We start from the raw sequence: 23,813 nt of genomic DNA on the forward strand, positions 1-23,813 counted from the left end.
CAAGCAACCGTCGATAGATGAATGGATAAAGAAGATGCGGTATATTCATACAATGGAATATGGTTCAGCCATAAAAAGGAATGAATCAAATCATTTGCCACAACATGGACAGATCTAAAGGGCATTATGCTAAGTGAAATTAGTCAGAGAAAGACAAATACCACGTGATTTCACTCATATGTGGAATGTAAGAAACAAAACAAACGAACAAAGAGAAAAGAGACAGAGAAAAAGCCAGACTCTTAACTATAGAGAACAAACAGAAGGTTACCAGAGAGGAGGTGGGTGGGGGGACAGGTGAAACAGGTGATGGGGATTAAGAGTACGCTTATCACGATGAGCACTGAGTAATGTATAGAATTGCTGAATCACTATATTGTCCATCTGAAACCAATATAATACTGTATGTTAATTGTACTTAGTTTAAAAAATAAATTTTAAAAAAGAAATAACCATATGATTAAAAGCTATTATGAATTATTTCTCTCTCTTGAAAAGGTGTGTCCTTGATCTAGAAATTCCATATCTAGAAATCTGTCCTAGAGAAATAATGGAAAAGGTAGACAAAGTGCAAAGATATCTGACACAGCATTATTTATAATAGCTAAATTTTTAGAAACAGTCTAAATATCCAACATGGAAAATTCTTAAATAACTATGGTAGTCCCACATAAAGGAATGTAATTGTTAAAAAGTCATATTTTCAGGTTAATGAAAACACTTACAATGGGATGTTAAGTGGAAAAGACACAAAACTATACGGGATAATCCCAGTTTGTTTTTTTAAATGTGTATTTGTACATGTGTAAGTATAGAAGAAAAGACTAAACATAAATGCTGCAAATAATTATTAGTGGTGAACTCTGGATATTGGACTTCTAGGTGATTTTTGCATCATCATTTTCTGTTATTTTATATTTTCTAAATAAGCATGTATTATTTTATCATAAGAAAAAACACAAAACAAAAAATGGGTAGTTAGAGGGCAACATTAAAGTAATGTGGGGGACAGAATAAAACACCCATCCTTAAGTGCTCTGAATCTGTAGTTCACCATTGCTAGAGAAAGGTAAATAATCATGGATACGATTCTAGAAAAAACAATCTTGTTACAAAATGGTAGCTGTAGACAGCCCCATGGGAATGACATGGTATTTGGAAATGATCCAGATGAAATGGCATAAGTAGAGTCAACCACATTGTACCGTAAATGGTGCGTGTTCAAATCCTGTCCTGTGTGGTGTAGCACGGCTACCTCTAAGGAGCCAAAGATAATATGCTTTGCTTACAAAGGACATTCTCTGTATTGTTATCAGTGTCATTGTTTCTGCAAGTGGAAATTCCAGGAACAATAAATCAATACGGACCTGTCAGATTTAGTCCAGTCCAGCTTGGCCCCTTGCCAGCCCACGCTTCTCTTCTCTTGCTTCAGTTTATTTTCTGTCCTTCACTGATTTCCAGTCTGTAACTGGACTCTGGGGGAAGAGGAAACATGGGTCTGACTCCAGCACTCAATGTCTCTTCAAGCCACTAGCTCATAATCATAACTGTCCTCTTCTCCTGGGGTTCACTGTTGCCTACGCAGATCCTCACCTTCTGTGTTTACCCATCTTTGGGACCCAACTCCCTTTTCTGAATGACTTACTTCATCATCGGACCCATCCGTGTCCAACCCTCCTGATGCCATCTCCGCACCTTGCTGCCTTCCTCTCTCACCACTGCACCACGTGGCACCTGGTAAATGAACTGGAGGCTGCTTCACCTCTTCTTGCCCATGTATGGCATCCAGTACCGCCTCCCATTGTTCAGTCCCTCTTACTTCACCCTTCACCCTGTAGCAGAAATGGAACCCTGCCTCTGGGCTTCTCTCATGAATGCCCTGTGTGTGTCCATTAGAGAGCCCCTTAGGTCTCTGCCATGTCAGCCCCCACCTTGGCTTGAGAACATTCTGGAGTTGTTATGCAGCCTTGTTAGTTGAGTATAAGGCAGACCTGCTAACTTTTCCACGGCCCTCAAAAATACCAGAGAATCCTTGCGTGATCACCCTTTATACTTCTATTCTGAAAATCTCCCTCCCTATAAATCCTCACCTCTGAAAGGTGACCTACATTTGCCTTTTTACCTAGATTAAGATCTCACCTGAGGGAGCCATTCTGTCTCTCTTCATTTTAGTTTACAAGATCAGTCTTCACATTCCTGTTCCCTTCTGCCCCCAGGGTGGAAGCATCCCCCATTCTTTTTCAAAGCGTGTCCTCTGCTTGCCCTCCTTGGGAGTAATTCTCAATGCCTTCTTTCTCTGTCTTTACTAGTTTAGATGTGGTTGCCTTCTGCTGAGAATCTCTGGAGAAAACTATTATTGAATTTTTCTCTTCCTTTTCAATGACAAAGGAAGGACATAGGTTGAATCCTGATTCTACCACGTAATACCTGTGTGACCTTGGTCAAGTCATTTAAGCTCTCTGAATCTCAATGTTCTGCTGGGTAAAATGGGGATGATAATGCCTACCTTCTTTTATCCTGCTGCATGCCAGCATGAATCCTGATCTATGGGTTTTTATAAGGATTAAATGGAATAAAATACATGGAAGCTGTTAGCACAGTGCCTGGCTTCTAGGAGACAGATGAAGAATTGTGTGTGTATGTACCGTGTGATGTGCTGTCATTAAATGCTATAACTACTCTACTCTTTCATCGTTCCTTTCACAATCAAGGATTGCGGTATTTCAAGTGTGACCACCAAAGGTCCGTGTACCTGTACCTTTCTTCTCTGAGAGAGAACTGTTCTATCACCGCGTATCCCTGTGACTCGTACCGGGATTATAGGAACGGCAAGTGTGTCAACTGTGGCATACCACAAAAGGAGTCCTGTCCCCTCCTGGGTAAGTCCAACAAGCAGTTTTCCCCTCTGATTAACAAAGAGTTCATTTTTGGTAGAATCCCAGCACCATTTTACTATCTAAAAATGGGCCTGAAAATTATGTGGTTTAAAAACATTTTCACTTAGTTAGCTTTTTCCAGCTAATTTGTTCTGTGAAGTACTCTTGGACCTTCTACTCGTGCATTAGAAAAGCCATTTGTATACGATTTCATCTAGAGGGCAGTGCAACCTCCCTGGACACTCTAGCATAAAAAAGGAGGTTCCAAAAGAGTTTCCAAGCCCACCCAGGGCTTAGTCACCTTACACAGCCAGCTCCCACGGGGACAGAAACGTCCTCTTGGTGCACACATCGTCTCTGCTGGAGGAGGGTCAGAGTGGGCCCAGACTCTCCTGTCAAACGAGCCTTGCAGAATGACCCCTTCCAACAAACCGTGTCTGTAGATGCCCTCACACTGCACCCTGGTTCTTATGTGCACGTACGGGTTGGAGTGGGGAAAACATACACTGTGGCGGCTGCTTGCATATTTGCTAAGGATTGGTAGAAATATTCCAGATGGTGAGGACTTTGAAACTAGATGATCATGAGAATTTTCTAATTGTTCAAAGGAAAAAACCCACATTAACATCAGGGCATGCTATAGCCAAGGGGTTCTCAACCCGGATTGTGCCTAAGTTAATTGGAAAGGTCTAGGGAGCTTTTAAAAATTACTCATGTTCCCTCCCTGGATCAGTCAGGTCAGTGTGTGAAGGCCATTCTCTAGGGGTGGGGACAGAGGAGAGAGTGCGACCTCACTGAGAGCACTCAGCCCTGTTCCTGCAGGCACAGACATGAAGAAGAGTCCCCTGCTTGTTGACATAGTCATGGCAAGCTCGGGTTCTGTGCAATTTGGGGGCCTAATTGTAGTTCTTCAAGAAAGCACAATGCTTGGCAAGAGTGATGCTATTTTAGGTATAAACCTGAATCTGTTTTAATCTAGAAAATGAATGTATTCCTGAAAAATGTCAGCGCTATTCTTAGTCTACCCAGTGTGTGAGAGAACTAGTGTGCTACCGAGAACCGGGGTGATAGAATGTCAGTAAAAACGGGCGAGAGCCACCGTGGGGTCATTTTGCAAGTCCCAGCTCTGAGGGACAGGGTAACAATCACGGTGCCGTGGCTTCAAGGGAGGCATGCACTGGTGGCTCTGGACGCCCTCCCTGCAGGGTGGGTGTAAGAGGGAGGTTGTCTTGGTGGTGTGGGTGGTCAGACTCACTGCTCTCCTACCTCCCCAGCTGCTTTGACACTTACATAACACATGTTAATCTTACATTTTTCCGACTCGCTTTACAGGCTATTATGCTGATAACTGGAAAGAGTATTTAAAGCAGAAAGACCCTCCTATGACTAAGGCGTTCTTTGACACAGCTGAGAAGGAACCGTTCTGCAGTGAGTGGTCGATGTGGTCGTTTGCTTTTGCCCAACCCCCTCCTTTTTAAAAAACGGCTGAGCCTCAGCTTCCCGGCTGCTTCTTGGCAAATGAAGGCCATGGTGGAGTGTGGGCTTTGGAGCTGGAAGGACTTTGGTTGAATCCTGACTCCACCCCATAATAGCTATGTGACCTTGGTCAAGACATTTAACCTCTCTGAGTCTCAGTGTCCTGCTAGGCAAAATAGGGATAATAATGCCTATCTTTGGGGTTATGAGTTAAATCTCAACAAATCATGATTGTTAGCTTTGCTGGATGGCTATTCTTTTTTTTTTTTAATTAAAAAAATATATTTTAAGTAAACTCTACAGCTCATGCGGGGCTTGAACTCCTGACCCCGAGATCAAGAGTTGCATGCTCTACTGACTGAGCGAGCCAGGCGTCTCCTGGATAGCCATTCTGATCACTAAGATCTTCCAGAAAATTTGCTTAACCCCCCAAAAACCTGAAATTGCAGCCAGGTAAAATCAGATGTCAGCCACATCCACAAAGCAACCATGATGACCTAAAGACGTCGAGGGCTTGAGTATCCGGATGGGGGCTAAATGGGGCAGCAGGCGATCAGACGCCCTGGGAATCAAGTCGGAATTTTCCTGGGCATGTCTTGGAATCTTGTTCCCCTTTTCACTTCTCGTAGGAGCAACCCTAATAAAAGAGGTTCTGGATCAGTGGGTTTCCCTCCTCCTTTGGAGCCATGTGTAGCAGCCCAGGGTTTGCTGTCTGCCTGGTCCAAGCGAGGCAAGTGCCTGGGTATTAATGGGCCATGAAATGGCAACTCTAGGGCTAACCTTATGCCTTCATGGGACCAACATCTCCCTGAGCCTCCGTGCCCTTCTCTGCAAGTCTGAACATGAGATAGCAAATCTGGCTGTCATGGTGGGATCCCCATCTTCCCAAAGCATCATTGACCTTGGGAAGCAAAGAGTGGGGAGGAAGAATAATTCTCTGAACACATGACGCACTCTCACTTACTCAGTAGGAATATACTGAGTGCCTATAAGGTACTACTGCTAGGATTACAGAGAGGAATCCCTTCCCAGCTACTGCTGTAGTGTATTTTCACTTTATTTTTTTTTCTTTTCTTTTCTTTTTTTTTTAAGATTTTATTTATTTATTCGACAGAGATAGAGACAGCCAGCGAGAGAGGGAACATAAGCAGGGGGAGTGGGAGAGGAAGAAGCAGGCTCACAGTGGAGGAGCCTGATGTGGGGCTCGATCCCATAACGCCGGGATCACGCCCTGAGCCAAAGGCAGACGCTTAACCGCTGTGCCACCCAGGTGCCCCTCACTTTATTTTTTTAACCACATGAGACATTACCCAGGCAGTATTTGTATGGATATATCCATATATTTACCACTTTTTTGATTATCACTTTTTCTCTTGCATTTTGTAAATATAGGTAAGTGTGCTGACTAATGACGGGAGAATACCAGAGCATGATAAGAATTCTAAGAGGGAAACCCGACTTAGTCTGAGGGTCAGTGAAGGCCTCCTGGAGGAAATGACATTAAGCCGAAACCTGAAGGATGAGCTGGCAAAGGGGGCAAAGTCAGAGTGTCCAAGTGGGGAGAAGGCCCAGGAACAAGAGACAGCCTGGCAGTGCAGGTGATATGACATGACTGGGGAAGGCATGAGGGAGGCCGGTGGACGTTACCCAGATTATGGAAGACCTTGTCAGCTCTGGAGGGTCTCTACATGGCCACCTGGTTGGCTTATTCTAAAAGGGCAGGGATTGCAGTGAACCAATCACACTCAGCGGTTGGCCATGACACCTCAGTCAATAAAGTGGGAACACCAGTCCAACTGTGATGCCTAAACGTGACAGCTGGAGACCACTGAATTGTGCCATCACCCAGGCCATCTTTACCAAAAAGAATGGAAAGGAATATTAGAAAATTCAACCCTGGATCTCTGCAGAGAAACTAGGGAGGAAGAGAACAAGAGACTCAAGTTATGAGGGAGGTTGGGTTTTTAGGAAGTGACCTTCAGGGAAGCAGTTGAGAGTGTCCCTCTCTTACTGTGCTCTCTCCTTGTTTTGCAGTGTATCATTACTTTGTGGACATTATAACTTGGAACAAGAATATAAGAAGAGGGTCCATTACAATCAAATTGAGAGACAAAGCTGGAAACATCACAGAATCCAAAATCAATCAGTAAGTTGGGCTGGGATAGTTTGAAGTTTGCGCTCTCCCTTTTTGTGCACAGAAATTAAATCCCAAATATACCCACTTTCTTATTTACAGGTTTGTACTTGTCTTTGTTCTACAGAAGGTATAAGGGAGCGATTGCTTGTGGTCTTTGATCTTCCAGGCTCTTTACAAATGAAATTGGTACAGAGATTTACTTTCTTTTCTTCTTCCCTTCCTCCTTTCCTTCCCCCCCTTCTCTCCCTTCTTTCTTCTCTCCCTTCCTTCCTTTCTCCCTCTCTCACTCTTCCCTCCCTCCTTCTCCTGCTTCCTTTTTTTAAAACATTTAATTACAAAAGTTATCCTTGCTTGCTGTAAAGGATTTAAACAGTAAAGAAATATATATCATAAAGGGACACCTGGGTGGCTCAGTCAGTTAAGCATCTGCCTTTGGCTCAGGTTCATGATCCCAGGGTCCTGGGATCAAGTCCCGCATCAGGCTCCCAGCTCAGCAGGGAGTCTGCTTCTCCCTCTGTCTGCCGTTCCCCCTGCTTGTGCTCTTTCTCTCCATCTCTCTCTGACAAATAAATTAAAAAAAAAAAGAAATATATAGCATAAAATATGTAACATAAAAGTGCAAATACTTGCCCCATCCCAACAATCCCACACCTAAAGGCATCCATCCCCACACACATTTCAATTTTTTTGTGAGCTCATAATATACATAAATATAAACATACATATGTATGTTTCTGAAGCTCAGAAAATGTGATTTGCAACAGAAAATTGGAAACACCCTAATGATGTTTAATTAACCTAGTGGTTAATTAAATATCTCATAAAATATTATTTATACATTAATTTATGAAACATTAAATGAAATGCTCTTAATGTGCTAAGTGAAAAATGCAGGATATCAAATTAAAGAAAGTATAAAATTAGTCAGCCAAGGCCAGAAAAATGAAAAAGAAATATGCCTAATATGTTAGATTGTCCCTTAGGTGGTAGGAATATGAGTGCTCTTTTCAGTTCTCTTTACTTTTCTCCTTCTTCAGCTTCTTTTTACTTTCTCTTTTACTTTTATATGATGTTGTATATATATAGTTTACAAATAGTTAATGGTTCTCATCCACTAATTTTATAATCAGGAGAAAGGGGGAAAATAACTCAAAAAACCTTTAAGCAAAGAAATTCGAGGCTCATTTTATTCATTTACTAGGAAACACTTTTTGGGAGTCCTGTTACCTACCAGGCACTTGGGCTGTCTGTTGGCTTCACTCACAGAGAACCAATTGGAATGTCATCTGAAACTGGCAGTCGCCTGTGGGTTCACTCACCTTGTAGATGAATAGAAAAGGTGTGTGTTGGTGGTCTGGAGGTGACTTTTTTTTTTTAATGCATCCTTGGATCATAATAATAACAGCCTTTGTTTATTGAACTAGGCACATTACACACGCTGGCTAATGCAGGTCACACTAAAACCCCGTGAGGTGGTATTACTCTCTGTAATTTGTATATAAAGAAACGGAGGCTCAGAGAGACCAAGTGATTGGCCAATACCACACTCCCTTCAATGCGAATATCCCCAAACCCAGTGGGGCTGCATTTTCAGGGAGGGCACGGCTAGGGGGCACATCTTGAATAACCAGCTTCACGCAGTTTATGGGCTGTGCTCTTCAGTAAGGAAGCCGGGAAGAGACCTCATCTGGAGATTCGAAGAAACAGCAGGGGAAATTGTGCAGTTCTATAATGAGAAGTGCTCACTTAACAAAATTTGGTTATTCGTGCCAATAACTGGTTACATATTGGCTTTACATGTCTTAGAAATTTTAATTTTATGTAGTAAATTTCTCCCAACTAGGACTTTCTAAATGTGAAGGTTTTTTCTTGATTAAGATAGAGACCTTAACATCTCTATTTTATTCATGTTTAGTCATTCTTAGTTTAGTCATGTTTGTGAAAAAGTCATCCCCAGTCAGAGAATATACGGGAAAAAAAGGAAATGGTTGTTCTATCGCATGGTGATATTACGTCTACTTTTCTCTTTTTTGCAAGGTAAACTTAGTTTTCAGTAGTGTTTTTTACAATTTAAGAAAAGAAAGATAATATCAGAGAATGTGCCCTGAGTTTATTTAGTCTTACCAGACTGTGGGTATAAATGGAGTCACATTCAAGGATCTTATCTGCCTGGTGTCTCTCCCTGTATCCACGTCTTGGAGGTATTTCTCTTTTTATTTTTAAACCTTTTTAAAAAATTAAGATACAATTCACATACCATAAAATTCACCCTTTTAAAGTTTACATTTCAGTGGTTTTTAGTATATTCACAAAATATACAAACATTAGTACCATCTAATTCCAGAACATTTTTATCATCTCAAAAATCAACCTCAGGGGCACCTGGGTGGCTCAGTCGGTTAAGCGTCTGCCTTCAGCTCGGGTCATGATCCCGGGGTCCTGGGATCGAGCCCTGCATCGGGCTCCCTGCTCAGCAGACAGCCCGCTTCCTCCCCCGCCCCACCTTCTGCTGATCCCTCTGCTTATTCTGTCAAATAAATAAATAAATAATCTTAAAAAAAAACACCCTAAAAACTCAAAAAACAACCCCATACCTATTAGTAATTCCTTGTTCCTCCTTCCTCCCGGTCAACCACTCATCTGCTTTCTATCTCTCTAGATTTACATATTCTGGGTGTGTCACATAAATGAAATCATACAGTATGTGGCCTTTTTGTGCCTGGGGTTTTTTTTTTTGCTTAGCATGTTTTCAAGATTCTATAGCATGTATCAGTACTTCATTTTTTATGGCCAAATATTCCATGGTATGGATAGACTCCATTTTATTTCGATCCACTGACCTCTGCGTTATGGGTCCAGCCCACTCCCACTCACAACCACTCTTCACACATACCACATTTTATTTATCCTTTTGTCAGTTGATGGACATTTGGGTTGTTTCCACTTTTCTGGCTATTACGTACGAGTAATGCCGCTATGAACATACGTGTACAAGTGTCTGTGTAGACATATGTTTTTCATTTCTCTTGGGTATATACCTAGGCGTGGAATTGCTGGGTCATAGGATAACTATGTATTTCACATTTTCAGGAGCTGCCAAACTGTTTTCCAAAGCAGTTGCACCATTTTACATTCCCACCAGCCATGTGTAAGAGTTCTAATCTCTCCACATCCTTGTCAACAGTTAATATCTGTTTAAATTTTTTTCTTTTTCATTGTGATTAAAAAAACACAAAACATAAAATTTACCATCTTAATCATTCTGAGTTTAGTAGTGTTAAGTATATTCACACTGTTGTGAAACAGACCTCAGAACTTTTTCATCTTGCAAAACTGAAACTCTATACTCATTCAATAACAGCTCCCATTTCCCCTGTCCACTAGCCCATAGCAAGCACCATTCTACTGTTTCTATGAATTTGACTACTTTAGCTACCTCATATAAGTGGAATCACACAATATTCATCTTTTTGTGGTTGGCTTATTTCACCTAGCATAATAGCAAGGTTCATCCGTGTTATAGCATGTGACAGGATTTCTCTTGTTTTATAAAGGCTGAGTAATACTCCTTTGTGTGTGTGTATCACATGTTGTGTATATGTCACAGGCATGTCTGTCTTCCTCAGTGTAGCCACTCTAGTGGGCATTCTGTTGCATCTCATTATGGTTTTGACTGCAATTCCCAAATGATTAATAACTTTGAGCGTCTTTCATGTGCTTACTGGCCATTTCTATATGTTTTTTTGAGAAATGTCTATTCAGGTCCTTTATTCATTTTTTCCCTTTTCAATAGACTTCACTTTTCAGAGCAGTTTTATATCCCCAAAATTGAGCAGGAAGTACAGAGATTTCCCAAATACCCTCTTGGCCCTATACACACAGCCTCTCTGACTATCAAAATCTGATAATAGTGTGGTCCACCTGTTCCGACTGACATATTATCATCACCCAAAGTCCATAGTTTACATGAGGGTTCACTGTTGGTGTTGTACATTCTATGGGTTTGGACAAACATATAAGAACACATCTCTACCATTATAGGATCGTGGAGTAGATCCTGTATAACCCAAAAAGTCCTCTGTGCTCTGCCTATTCTGTCCATCTCTTCCTTCTAACCTTTGGCAACCACTGGTCTTTTTACTGTCTCCACAGTTTTGCCTTTTCCAGAATGTCATGTAGTCAGAATCATATAGTATGTAACCTTTCCAGAGTGGCATCTTTCACTTGGGAATAGAATGTAAGTTTTCTTCATGTTTTTTCATAACTCGCTAGCTCGTTCCCTTTTAGCACGGAATACTATGCCGTGGTCTGGGTGCATCACAGTTTATCCCATCCTTCTACTGAAAGACATCTTGGCTACTTCCAACTCTTGATAATTCTGAACAAAGCTGCTGTAAACATCTGGGTACAGGGTTTTGTGTGCCTCACTCACTTTAAAATTGGGTTATTTTATGTTGAGTTGCAAGAGTTCCGTATATTCTCTGGACCTGAGTCCTTTATCATTTTAGGTCTCACATCTTATGTCTTTGACCCCTTTTGAGTTCATTTTGAGTTCATTTTTGCATATAAAATGAGGTAGGGGGTCCGACTTCATTCCTTTGCCTGCGGATAGCCAGTTGTCACAGCACTCTTTATTCAAAAACCTATTCTTTCTCTGTGAATGTCTTGACACTCTTGCCTAAATCAATTGACAGTCAATGGAAGGGTTTATTTCTAGACCCAGTTCTCTTCCATTGATCTATATATTTATTCTACTGCGAGTACCACATTGTCACGTAGCTCGCTATAGCATTACTGAAGCTTTCCAGCAAATTCTGAAATCAGGAAGTATGAATCCCCCAAGTTTGGTCTTTTTCCTTTCTTTTTTATTTAGAAAGAGTGCATGCTGGGCAGGGAGTTGGTGCGCAGAGGGAGAGAGAGAATCCTAAGCAGGCTCCACGACAGGCATGGAGCCCAGTGCAGGGCTTGATCTCAGGACCCTGAACCTGGGCGGAAATCAAGAGATGCATAATTGACTGAGCCACCCAGGTGCCCCAAGTTTGGTCCTTTTCAAAGTTGTTTGACTCTTCTGGGTTTCTTGAATTTCTATATGGCTTTAAATTAGTTTGTCAGTTTCTGGAGGGAAAAAAAAGGCGGCCGGGATTTTGATATTGTTTCAGCCCCCTGAGGCAGTAGGAGGGTTGTTCACTTAGAATTCATTTTTAGTTCACCCCTTCCCGGAGTCCCCCACTCAGTTCCCCTCCTTGAGTGCCTCTGTTCCCCGTCCTACTGCACTGCAGGGCCATGAAAAAGAAAACCCATCACTAACGTTCAAAAAAGGCCAACAAAAGGTGATGTGATTTCAGTATTTCTGCCTTCACATATTTTTTAGGCCTCTCAGTATTCTCTACTTTCCCCTTCGTTTGGTGCCATTTAAAAGGTTTTTAGTTTTGTTTTTGTTTTAATTGTGTCCATCACTAGGAGTTGTTTTCAGGCTGTTCAGTGCACCATCCTACCAGAAACAAACACCTAGCTCCTATTAGGGGTCATAACCCGTAGCTCACTGGCTCTCACTCCATTTATTTGGGTATGAACCCAATCCCTTGGGGTAGTGCCTCCCCGAGTATCTCCAGACATCCCTCCGGGTGGAAGAGTGGATTCCACCTGTACTTGTAGACAGGCTTCTCAGCTCCAGGAAAGTTCTTCCCTCTCCTGCCTTCCGTCTGCCCACGTTGGGTTTTGCCATCTGCAGGTGGCATCACTGTCTCCTGAAGTCCCCGCACGCTCGTAGTTCCACAGCTGCTCCTGGAGAGGGATCCAATTCAGGGTCACTGGCTGCAGTCGGTTATCCTGTCTCTTCAGTCCTCACTGGGAACCTTCCATCTTTCCTTGACTTTCTTGACTTTGACACTTACAGGTCAGTTATTTTCAGAATGTCTTCAGTTTGGGTTTGTCTGATGCTTCCTCGTGATTCCATTCAGACCACGCGTGTCTGGCAGGAGCAGCGCAGAAGCGATGCTATGCTTGGCTCAGCGTATCAGCAGGCCTGCAGCGCTGCTTTATTCCACGAACGTGAATCAGTCCATTAAGGAGGTTTATGCCAAGTTTCTTCACTATCAAGTGACTGTGTTTCCTTTGTATTAATAAGTATGTTGTGGGGAGGTACTTCGAGACCATGCGAATGTTCCATTACTCCTCAAACTTTTACCCACTACTTCGGATGTTTTGTGGTTGAATTGTTACTACGGTGGTTGCTTGCCAAATGGTGATTTTTCTAATTCGTCATTTAGGAAAAGCTTTCTCTTCTCCCCATTTATTTATTCCTTTAGTTGGTTATATCAGTAGGGACTCGTGGGTTTTTATTTTGTTAATGGGGACTTATAGTCAGTGACTACCATTATTTATTTATTTTGATATTTAAATTGTCTCAAATCTGGCCAGTGAAGTCTCTTCAAACTGGGTCTGTGCTCTTTTTTTAAACGCATTTTTGACTGTGATGAAAACACATAATGTAAAATTTATTATCTTAATCATTTATACGTATACAGCTCAGTGGTGTTCAGAACATTCACATTGTTGTGCAATAAATATCCACAACCTTTTCATCTTGCAAACTGAAACTCTGTGCCCACTGATCAACAGCTTCCTTTTTCTTCTCCTTCCAGCCTCCGGTAACCACCATCCTACTACCTGTTTCTATGAATTTGATTACTCTAGATACCTTATGTGAATGGAGTCCAACAATATTTATCTTTTTGTGATTGGCTTATCTCATTTAGCATAATGTCCTCAAGGTTTATCCATGTTGTAGCCTATGGCAGAATTTCCTTCCTTTTTATGGCTGAATAATGTTCCATTGGATGTAGATATCACACAGTGTTTATCCATTCAGCCACTGACGGACAGGTGGGTTGCCTGCACCTCATCTCTTATGAATGATGCTGCTATGAACACGGGTGTGCAAATATCTTTTTGAGACCTTGCTTTCAATTCTTTTGAGCATCTACCCAGAAGCAGAATTGCTGGATCATGAGGAATTCTATTTTTCCTTCTTCAAAGAGACCCCAGGCCCTTTGCTATTGTGGTTGTACCACCTTGCATTCCTAGCAACAGTGCACGACGGTTCCAGTTTCTCCATATCCTTGTTAATACTTCTTATTTTTAGGTGTTTTTGTTTGTTTGTTTGTTTTTTGGGGTTTTTTTTTAGTAGTAGCCATCCCGATGAGTGTGAAGTGATTCTAGATTCTTTGGAACATCTCCCACCATTGTTTGAGCACTTCCTCACTTTTTGGTACACAGGTTGTTGCAGGCTTGCTTTGCACTCTCCCTGACCTGGCCCTGGAACCAGCATTCTCCTGGAAGCCCCATTCCTTTTAGTGAGGACGGTATTTAGAAACTGAAATCTGGGTACCTTTCAGATTAGCTTTATGTGTGGCACGTTTGTTCTCCACAGGACATACACATGATTCTAGTGAGGCTGGGGTGACACACACCCCCTTACCACCCAATTCCCACCTCCAAATTAAGGATTCACTTCTAGAGCAAGCCTCCCATTTCTGCCCAGGGTGGGTCTCCAGGGCCTCCTCCCCCAGCTCCCCAGAGGGACATTGACCCAGCTGAACCTCCCCAGTGGGAGGTTCAATGTGAGATTCCAACCATAGGGAACATCGCATACTTGGGGAAAAGTATCGGAACCTGGGATTTAGCTATCTTATTTGAGAGGCAGGACTGAAAAAAATAAATGCTGAAGCACCACTTCTCAATGAGTAGCTAGCTGAGCTAAAAATATACATACACATCGAGCAATGCAGTTTCATGGAAAGACTGTAACTTTGAACTCAGAAGTGAGTTTGAATCTCTGCACTGGGGCAGAGAAACCCTGTGACCTAGGCGAGTTTAAGCTCTCTAAGCTTCTATTTCCTTGTCTGTAAAATGAAGAATACTCATCTTGAAGAACCTTTTGGGGGAATGGAGACGTGTCACGAGACGAGGATGCTACCTGGTATATGGCAGGTGGGCAGACCTCTCTTGTGCCACAGTATTTCATCATTCCTGGGGCCAGAAGCTTCACTTACACAGTCCTTTGGAATCCAGCAGAACTTTGGGGTCAAGTGGCTACCTGCTTATGAGTGATTTGTAGGCTTCAGAACTGTTTTCTTTCTTTAGCAATCTATATCCACTTAAAAATATTATTTCTTCCTTCCAGTGAGCCTGCAGTATTTCAGAAATACCACCAAGTAAGTCTGCTTGCAAGATTTAATCAAGACTTGGATAAAGTGGCGACCATTTCCTTGGTGTTCTCTACGGGATCTGTAATAGGCCCCAGGTACAAGCTCAGGGTTCTCCGCATGAAGTTAAGGTCACTTGCCCATCCAGAGAGGTAAGCCATTGGCAGGGTCGGACAAGCCTTTGTTTTCCAAAGACGTAATCAGTTCCTGTCCAGTCTGCTTGGTCTGATGTTTTAATAGGACTCCATCGATTAAAATGAAGGAGGGGAGGGGTTTTCCAAAAATAGACTTGATAAAAGCCAGTAGCCCCATAATTCAAGAAAATTTTACTGGTAGACACAACGATAAATGGCCCAATAATCCAAAGAAATAATGTTACATGCTTATATAATTCTTCCTTAATCACTCCACCCGTACTCCTTGCAAGTTTTTTTTGTTGTGGAAAAGAGCCTCGTATAATTTGGCAAACACAGAGCCTTATGTAAAACAAGGTACAGAATAACTGGAATATTTTATTGCATTGATACGGTATGAAAGTACTATCTCGATGTTGAATTTGGTAACTGCACAGAGAATGTCCTTGTCCTTAGGAAATACACATTGAAGTATTAAGGCGTAAGCAGCCTATTCTCAATTGGTTCAGAAAAAATAAGCAACTGTGTGTGTGTGTGTACGGCGGGGACAGAGTCAAACAGGGGGAGAAAGAGCCAAGCTGTGCTGGCATGGCCGCTTTGTGATGAATGCCACTCCACATACAGTCCCAGCGTCCATCTCTGCACAAGACACAGGTGGACAATGCTGTGAGCAGTCAGTAATTTATGCTTACGAATTCCTTTCTCCTAAAGGTTTAGGGTGCCCTAAAACATTTAATAATACAGGTTTCTTCTAAGAGGACAGTCATTGCGTCTTAAAACGATGGGACTCCTTAATACTTTCTTTTCCTGATCATCAAAGGAATACATGGTGATTTTATAAAATCTGGAAAGTACGAAGGTGTTAAGAAGCAGAACGATATCACCCATCATGTCATTATTCAGAGGCAACAACTGTTCAGGCTTTGGGTTCTTTCTTTCTAACCTCCTACTATTGCTTTAAACCTAGACGAAAATAAATATTTTTTAAAAAACGCACAACAAACCTGATGAAGTTAAGTGGCAGAGAACGTCTTACACCCTGCTTTCTTACTGCTGCTGCTGTTGCTCTGCTTATTTACTGTAAGCATTTTCCTATCATGTTAGAAATTATTGCTCCACAATATTAGATCCTAAGGACATAACATGATTTCTTTTTCTAGAACGGGCTACGTTTACTGCTTGATTGACAAGGATATTCTGTCTCGTGTTTGCAGGCCCCAGTTGTGTCGGTATGATCTTGTACTGATGGAAAACATCGAGACGGTCTTCCAGCCTATCCTGTGCCCCAAGCTGCTGATGTAACTGTTGCTGGGACACACGGGCACCAGTAACATCAAGAAACCTACAACTGTAGGCTTTTTGAAAGTGTCACCTCAACCTTTTCCTCAAGGCACAAACCAGTATGAATAAGCAGGGTGTTTTTCCAGCAGCGTCCCATGGATGTCACATTGCAAAATGTCACACGACCTTGGATTATAGAACGGTCCTGGGAAGGGAGCCCCGAAGTAGGGCAAGTCAGAAATAGCCAGGCTCCCAACAGCCCAGCGCCTTGTCTGGGTGCGTCCTGGGGCCTCATTTGTCCCGGCCTGTCAGCTCTGCTGCCAGTCACTCAGGCAGCTCTGCTCAGCGTGGTGGCCAGTTAAGCATCTGGAAGGGAAGGACTGGCTGGAGACCTCGCTGCGGATTCGACCCCGCATTCCCTGTGCCAAACTCCTCCAGGTCCTTGCACGGAGAAAGGAATGGAGCCTGACCTACCTCACAGGGTTATCATGTGGGTTGGGGGGCAAGTCTGTGAAGGGTTCTTTGAAATCCCATGGGTGCCACATCCGTGAGTGGTTTGATAGATGTGAATATGCTTGTATTTATTTTGATATGGCTGGTCTAATATGCAATAAGAGAGCTTTTCCTCCTCAACAAAAGACTCTCTCTCTCGAGCTGTTCACTCTGGGGAGGCAGGAAAGCCACACCTCGCCTTCTCTACAGTGGGTTGGTGGGTGGAGGCAGTGGGGACAGAGGGACAGCGCGGGGTGTGTAGGGACTGGGACTAGACAGTAAGCAGATGAGGGAAGAAAGGTAGATGAAGTGGTAGGACAGGCTCACTCACAGTGACCGTGGATGGGGCGAGAGGCAAGAGAGAAAAAGCTTGCTTTTCATATAAGGTGAAGAAGGGTCACTTTCCAGGCAGCCCTCATTTTGAGCAATCCTTCAGAAATGTTCATTTTTCCTTGTTACTGATACAGTCCATGGTTATTGGAAGGAAATTTAGAGAACACATAGGTGCAAAATGAACATACGCTATCTACCATCCACCTGTTGGAGGTCATGGACACTAACCTTTTGGCAAGATGCTAAGTTGCTAAGTTGGATTCCAAGCATACACCGGTGTGCTCCAGTTTGGAAAATTCTTAGGCTGCCCCAGGAGTAGGTACGCTCAGTGAATCTGGAGTGACAACAGCAGCTAAGCCAAGAGGCCCTGGAGGACCAAGGGAGGACCTTCCCTGGGGCCAGAGGCCCAGTGCAGGCACAGAGCCAAAGGGGTGGTACCACCCATGCTGCAGCTGTGGCCACTGCAGGAAGGTTCCTGAGATTCCAGAGTGTCACAGGCCCATAACCTCCTCCTCATCCAGGTGACTACTGCCTTCCGTGAGAACAGCCCTTTAAAAAGAAATGGGATCTTTATTTGATAAACTGTAGGACTGTGTAAATACGTGCCTGTGTGGCACATCTTGTACAGATTTCTGTATGCATCACGCAGAGCCTGAACCTGGGAAGGAATGAGGCTCAGAGATGCTCCTGCCCACTTGGATATCTTCTCACTCTTCGTTCCTCTTCCCACATTTCTCTAGCAACTGTGCACAGAGAGATCAGGGTGCCGAGAGGCCCTGATTTCTTTTTAGAGTTTTACTGGCCCTGTATTTTTTTTTTAATATTTCATTTATTTATTTGAGAGAGAGCAAGAGAGAGAGAGCACAAGCTGAGAGAAGGAGCAGAGGCAAAGGGAGAGGCAGGCTCCCCGCTGAGCAGGGAGTCCGACGTGGGGCTCAATCCCAGGACCCCGGGATTATGAGCCGAGCCAAAGGCAGACACTTAACTGACTGAGTTACCCAGGCACCTCTGGTCCCATATTTTGATTAGCACAGCCATTTCTCTGTCCTCTTTCCCTCACCTGGTAGGCAGGGACCAAAACAGCAAGAAAATGTTGGAATAGCATTGCTATCATCTATGAATTCCTTGCACCAGGAGGTCTCTCTCAGCTGCTTCTGTAGTGTCTCCTAGCACGGTACCTGGCTCCCTGGGGAATGGGTGGATGGGTGGACAAACGGCTGAATGAATGAGTAAAGGAAGGAAGGAAGTTTGTTCACTGGCTGGAGATGAATTTCAATGAGTCTCACGTGACAGTGATTCAGAGAGGTGAAGGCAGGTGTGGCCACTCCCTTCACAGGTTCTCCGAAGGCCCCTGAACTTCCCACTTCTTGCTATCCTTGCCTCTCCTCCCTCCCCTTTGTCAGAGTCTATCTGAATCCCAAATCCAAGATGCAGTTAAATTGCAGTCTACCCACTTCCTTCCCATCTTCATCAATGATCTCCTACTGAGCCTTCCCCCCTTACATTTATTTGTGTGATTATTTGATTAATGTCTGTCTGCTCCGTTAGACTGCTCTGCAAGGCAGGGCCCAGGAGCCTGATGTGGTGCCTACAACGTAGTCTGTGCTCAGGACATATTGAATGAACACCCATCATGATCTTCTGAGCCCTATGGAACCACGTTCAGTTGTAAGAGCTCCCTCCACTCCCAGCCATTGCCCATTTCCATGGAGGCCACACCCTTCTCTGCCTTAGCCTTCTTTCCCAGCACTTCTTTATTATTGTTTCCATTCTCTCTAGAAAGCCACTATCCATGTCCCAGGCTCCCCGGGGAAAAGAGAGAGGTTGGCCCTTTTTTCACTCCTCTTTAGAACTTTCCAGATGGTATTGACACCATTCTTCAGCAAAACCACCAGCCCTGAAGGCAAGGAAATTTTGCTCTCCTCCACTTCCCCATTTTAGCATTGGCTAAAACCCTCCAGGACCCTCCAGCATTCCTGGATGACTCAGCTGTGGTTCAAAGTCCCTCCTTGCTTTGCACAACAGCCTTCTGCCACTGACTCTGCACATCATCACTGCTTTTATTATGCCGCATTGTACTGCATTTCTGTGTCTGTACCCCCCCTGAGACTGTGAGCACGGCAAGAGCAGCTGGGGCTTATTTGTTGCCCTAGCAGCGCAGTGTGAGGCACAGAGCAAGTACTCGATAAATGTCTGCTGAACAGAATGGAGTGGATTCATCTTTACGACTTGAGGGAGTCACCTCCATTTGGATTTAGACATCAACACACTTAACTGTGTTAATTCCCAAACCCTAAATTTGGAACCTCTCATCCTTGGACCTCTGCCCCATACTCTCAATCCTGCAAAACCCTAGCTTAGCCAAGAGGACTCTGAATGCCAGTAACAGAAATCTACTCATACTAATGCAAATTTTACTAGAGAGAGGATTTGTGGAAACCCAAGAGCTCAATCATCAGCCTTCAGGAAGGGCAGGGATGGGGCAGCCCCCAGCCTTTAGCAAAAGAGTTCACGGGCCTTTATTGACCCCGTGCTGTACCTTGAGTCTCTCTGACTCGGCTTGGCTCCCTCACAGGGCAGCTGTGGACCACTGGGATCATTGGTACCACCGTGTCCCCAGCTATTCAATCACTAGGTGGCCCAATTCCAAAATCCGGGGAGCGGAAGCAGCACTTAGGTCCTCCTCTTGGGGAAGGTGTCCATCCTGTTCTAATCCGTCATGGCTCGAATGGGGTCGGGAAGCTAAATCCTGTGGTTCTCGAGCTACTCCTTTCAATTGCTTTGTGCAGATCCGATCCAGCCAATAAAGGAGCTTCAGTGCTATGGACAAAGCCTCGGTGAGCGCCTGGCTAATCCACTCTCACTGGAACCTCTCGCCTTTTCTTCCCTCCCACCTCCCTGAGCCCCCGGCACCTACCTGCTTCTCGGTCCAGCGTGCATCCCTGGGCGGGAGTTACTGTTCTTCGTCAGGCTGCCGGGGCGTGTGCTGTAATAAATAAATGGGCTCAACAGAGGCTGGTGTAGACGCCAGGTGGTGCTCCAGCTGGTTAGAATTCGTGCTGCAGGTGCTGGGTCAGGGAGGCGGATCAGCGTGGAGGGGGATGGGAGTGAGGCGCACAGTTCAAGCCTTCTTCCCCAAGCAGACGGTTGAGCCGGAGGAATCAGCACAGTGGGGAGGGTCAGGCAGCGAGCAGTGGCTTGGGCAGTGCGCCTGCAGGAGATCAGGTCTGCACTCCCGAAAGAGCTCTGTCAAAGGTCTCTCACCCCTACAGGTTGGCGGAACCCCACAATCCTCGGCGGCCTGCTGGGTTTTCGCCTGGACGCCGCCCCGCACCCTGCTTCCTGTTCTAAGCGGCTTCCTGGGCCCTGGGGAGCTCCTCCCCCTCACCGACAGCCCCGAGGGAGCCATCTTGTTCCCTCAGTTCCACGACGTCCTTACCAGGCTTCTCATCTCCGGCCTCTCAAGAAGGTAGCGTAGGGTACGAGGTGAGGCCCCGGTGTGTGGCCGCCGCCGACTTCACTCGTCCGAGGCTTCCCTTTCCTGGGCTGTGAAGTGGGGCCGTTAGGAGCCCCTGCTTCTCCAGCGACGTTACGTGGAATCAAGGCAGTCATGCATTCACATAAAATGCTTCCTGTGGGGTCGAGCGTACTAAGTAGTCGGAGACTGTCAGCGCTGTTCCTTTCCAAAGTCTCATGGTCTGGCAGAAATTCTCCCCCACCCTGGTTTCGACTCTCTAAACGGATGATCTCCGACCCAAATGCAGTTGGAGCTCTGGATTTTCACCCGCTCGTGGAGACGCACTGCAGGGCAGAGGGAAGAGCAGGGGCTCAGGAGGGGCAGACAGGGGCTTGCGTCTTCGTTAGCAGTCACAGCTGTGGCCTTCAGCACTCGAGAGCGCCTTCCTCGGAACACCTGCTCACCGTGCACTCATGAGTGGGTTCATGATACTCGCTTCTCTGGAGACTAACCTTTGCCATATCTACTCCCCCAGAGCATCTGTTCTCCTCTAAAATGAGAAAACTCTCCATGCTGTGCCCCAACCAGAGGGAAAGTCAAGTCCTTGAGAGTAGAAGCCTTGCCTTCTTGTTCAACTACTGTTCCTTGCCCCAGCACACACTCCTGGGGCACAGGCTCAATAATGTTAGCAATAATGTTAGTTTTTCATTTACTTTCTCTCCTCCTGTATTCCTCTGACTTCTCAAAATCAGCATGCACCCATCCAAACAACGAATCATTTCCTCACTAGACCTGACCCATTAATTTAACAAACATTTGTTAAATGCTGTTATAAGCCAAGCACAGGCCTAAGGGCTGGGACAGACAAAAGATAGATGAGACATCTCATTTCTAGAAATGTTTACTGTTGACTGGGGAGATGGGTAATGACACAGTATTTGTAATAATAGGAATACAGACACCTCACAGGGAACCCCAAGCACAGAGACGGAACAACCTTTCCGACTGTGGGAGCTGGAGAAGGCTTCTCAGAGGCGGTGACAGTTGCCCTGGGTGGTTATAAAAGAGTAGCAAGTTTTCAGGCAGAGATGGCCCAAGAGAGAGAAGAGCGTTGTAAAGACATGAACTACCATGGTGTGTGCTCAGCTGGGATGGAGGCTTTGAACGAATGGAGGGCTGGGACCATTTCCCCACATTTTCTAAATGGAAAATTTCAAATATATAGGGAAATAGAATGGTGCAAAATCCTCCTGCACGTGCCCATCAGCCAGCTTCAACAATTACCAATTCAATGGCCAATCTTGTTTGATTTCTGTCCCCACCCACTAAACTCCCATTCCATTATTTTGATGCAAATCCCAGACACTGAATCATTTCATTCATAAATACTTCAGTATTTTGAAAAGGTAAAGCATATCCCTTTTTCTTTTTATAGATATATCATAGTATACACTAACAATGTGACTTGTTTGTTCGCTGTTCATCCCTGCTATGTCTGTGGCAACTCCACTGTATCAGGATATACAGAGTTGACTCCCTCTTTTTAAGGAAGCTACTTAGTGTTCCTTTTGTGAATATACCACAATTAACCTCACTAGTCCCCAGCTGATGGGCATTTAGGTTGTTCCCAATCTCTTAATACCAAACAAAGCTGAGAGAATACCCTGGAACATATATCTTTGCCTGTGAGCGCATCTATAGGTTAAATTCCTGGATGTGGAATTGCTAGGACCCAGTACATTTCAAATTCTGACAGGTGCTCCCTTTTTAGCCCAAAAGGTGCTTTGAATGATATGACAAGGATACTTTCTCTCTGTCATCTAGGCTTGTGGCATTATGGAGTCCTCTCTGCTTCTTCTCCATGTAATCAGTCATATGTCCTCCCAACTCAGCTCCTCCTCGTGTGTCCATCCTCTTCCCTTCAACTTCACTGCTGTGGTCCTGGCTCAGCCTGCATCCTTTCTTACTAGGAGAGTTGCAACTACCAACTCAGAACGTATTCTAACCATCTGCCAGAGCAAACATCCTAAAACAGGAACGAAATCATTCTCGTTTGAACACCTCTGTTGCTGTCTCACCATGCACAATATTGAAAAATCCAGCTCCCGAGCCTGCCTTCTAATGCTTTCCAATTTGTCTCCAACTTCTCATTTCTCATATAGTTTAGGCTTCACGAAACTGGACTCTGGTGTCTTACTTGGGCCCCCAGTTCACCCTCTCCCTCTTTTCTCTGTTGTGGAAATCCTGCTTATCTTTAAGGTAAACTCAAAACCTGTCTCCTCCGTGAATCCATGCAGTGTGGGACCAACTAGTTTTGTACCCAGGTTGACTGGGATTCTAATCTTGACTCTATTGTTTACATTTGGAGTCCTCTGGCCACCAGGGGGATACATTTTCATTTGTGGATATGATCGCCAGCCTTGGGTTTATGAATGTCTTAATAGTTGGAGGCCTTAGTGATGCATGTTTTCTAGGATACCTAACAACCCCTCTTATTTTTCTTAAAATGGTTATACCACTACCCCACAACTCACTTAAAGTAAAGAGCCTTATCAATAATAGAAAGTTACTGCCATGGGGCACCTGGGTGGCTTAGTCCATTAAGGGTCTGCCTTCCGCTCAGGTCATGATCCCAGGGTCCTGGAATGGAGACCCACGTCAGGCTCCCCACTCAGCGGGAGGCTGCTTCTCCCCCTGCTCACTCTCTCTCTCAAATACATAAATAGAATCTTAAAAAAATAAAAAATAAAAAACTGTGGCCACAGCCAAGACTGCCACCTTCCTGTGGGATATTCCAAAGATCAGTTTAACTGATACTTTAGAATTAACTGATACTTTAGAATCGCAGGTTCATGGCTTGGAACAGGCACAGCAGACCCAGAAGTTATGATGAGAAATTTTACCATAACTGGTTAACAAAATAGCTGACTCTACCGCCAGAGCCATCAAAGACCAACAAAGAGCTTGAGATGTCCTAGCTCAGGTGGTCCTCGACAACAGTAATCAGGGCTCTCTTTTGGGAGATGTCACTTAATCTGAGACTCAGATTTTTCATCTGTTAAATAAAGACAAAAATACCAACCTTGAAGGATTGTTGTGAGGACTGGGGATAATGGGTATATAGTAGGCGCTCAATAGAAAGTACTTATTTCTGTGGTCACTATGACCATCCCACCGCATTTGAGTGGAGCACTGGCTGTAGTTGCTTGGTATCACAGCTGGGGGTGGACAAGAGTGTCTTGAGCGCTAGACTGCAAGCTCGTTAGAGGCAGGGCTCGTGTATCACACCCGGATCTCCCAGCGCCTGGCAAAGAGCCTGCAAATAAGCAGAGAAAGAGACAAAGGTAAACGTGGGAAAAGATGCGCAGACGCAAGGAGGGTAGACGCACCGCGGAGCTGCTGGAAGACAGGTTTCCGCTG

General features: G+C 44.4%; 1 protein-coding gene and 1 long non-coding RNA gene across 3 annotated transcripts in view; one reads left to right on the forward strand and one right to left on the reverse strand.

The window, feature by feature from the left end:
* Positions 1 to 16,691, forward strand: part of LIPH (lipase H) — a 42,508-nt gene extending 25,817 nt beyond the window's left edge. The window contains exons 6-10 of the mRNA XM_008705229.2: positions 2,712 to 2,879; positions 4,209 to 4,304; positions 6,387 to 6,498; positions 14,675 to 14,848; positions 16,045 to 16,691. Of these exons, the coding sequence (XP_008703451.1) occupies positions 2,712 to 2,879; positions 4,209 to 4,304; positions 6,387 to 6,498; positions 14,675 to 14,848; positions 16,045 to 16,132 (638 nt within the window). The 3' untranslated portion in view covers positions 16,133 to 16,691. The remainder of the gene's footprint in view (positions 1 to 2,711; positions 2,880 to 4,208; positions 4,305 to 6,386; positions 6,499 to 14,674; positions 14,849 to 16,044) is intronic.
* LOC103676067 lies at positions 1,267 to 23,566 on the reverse strand. Of its 2 annotated transcripts, XR_571998.2 has the most exons (4): positions 23,476 to 23,566; positions 20,376 to 20,737; positions 19,854 to 19,922; positions 19,329 to 19,756 (listed from the first exon to the last, which is right to left on the reverse strand). It is a non-coding gene; the product is annotated as an uncharacterized LOC103676067 (long non-coding RNA). The 2 variants fall into 2 exon arrangements; XR_005832227.1 differs by lacking the exon at positions 19,329 to 19,756 and adding an exon at positions 1,267 to 1,475 and having other exon boundaries at positions 19,854 to 20,737.
* Between the last annotated feature and the right edge of the window lie 247 nt (positions 23,567 to 23,813).

The sequence above is a fragment of the Ursus maritimus genome, unplaced genomic scaffold, assembly GCF_017311325.1.
Source record: "Ursus maritimus isolate PB19 unplaced genomic scaffold, ASM1731132v1 scaffold_4, whole genome shotgun sequence".
NCBI classification, from domain to species: Eukaryota; Metazoa; Chordata; class Mammalia; order Carnivora; family Ursidae; genus Ursus; species Ursus maritimus.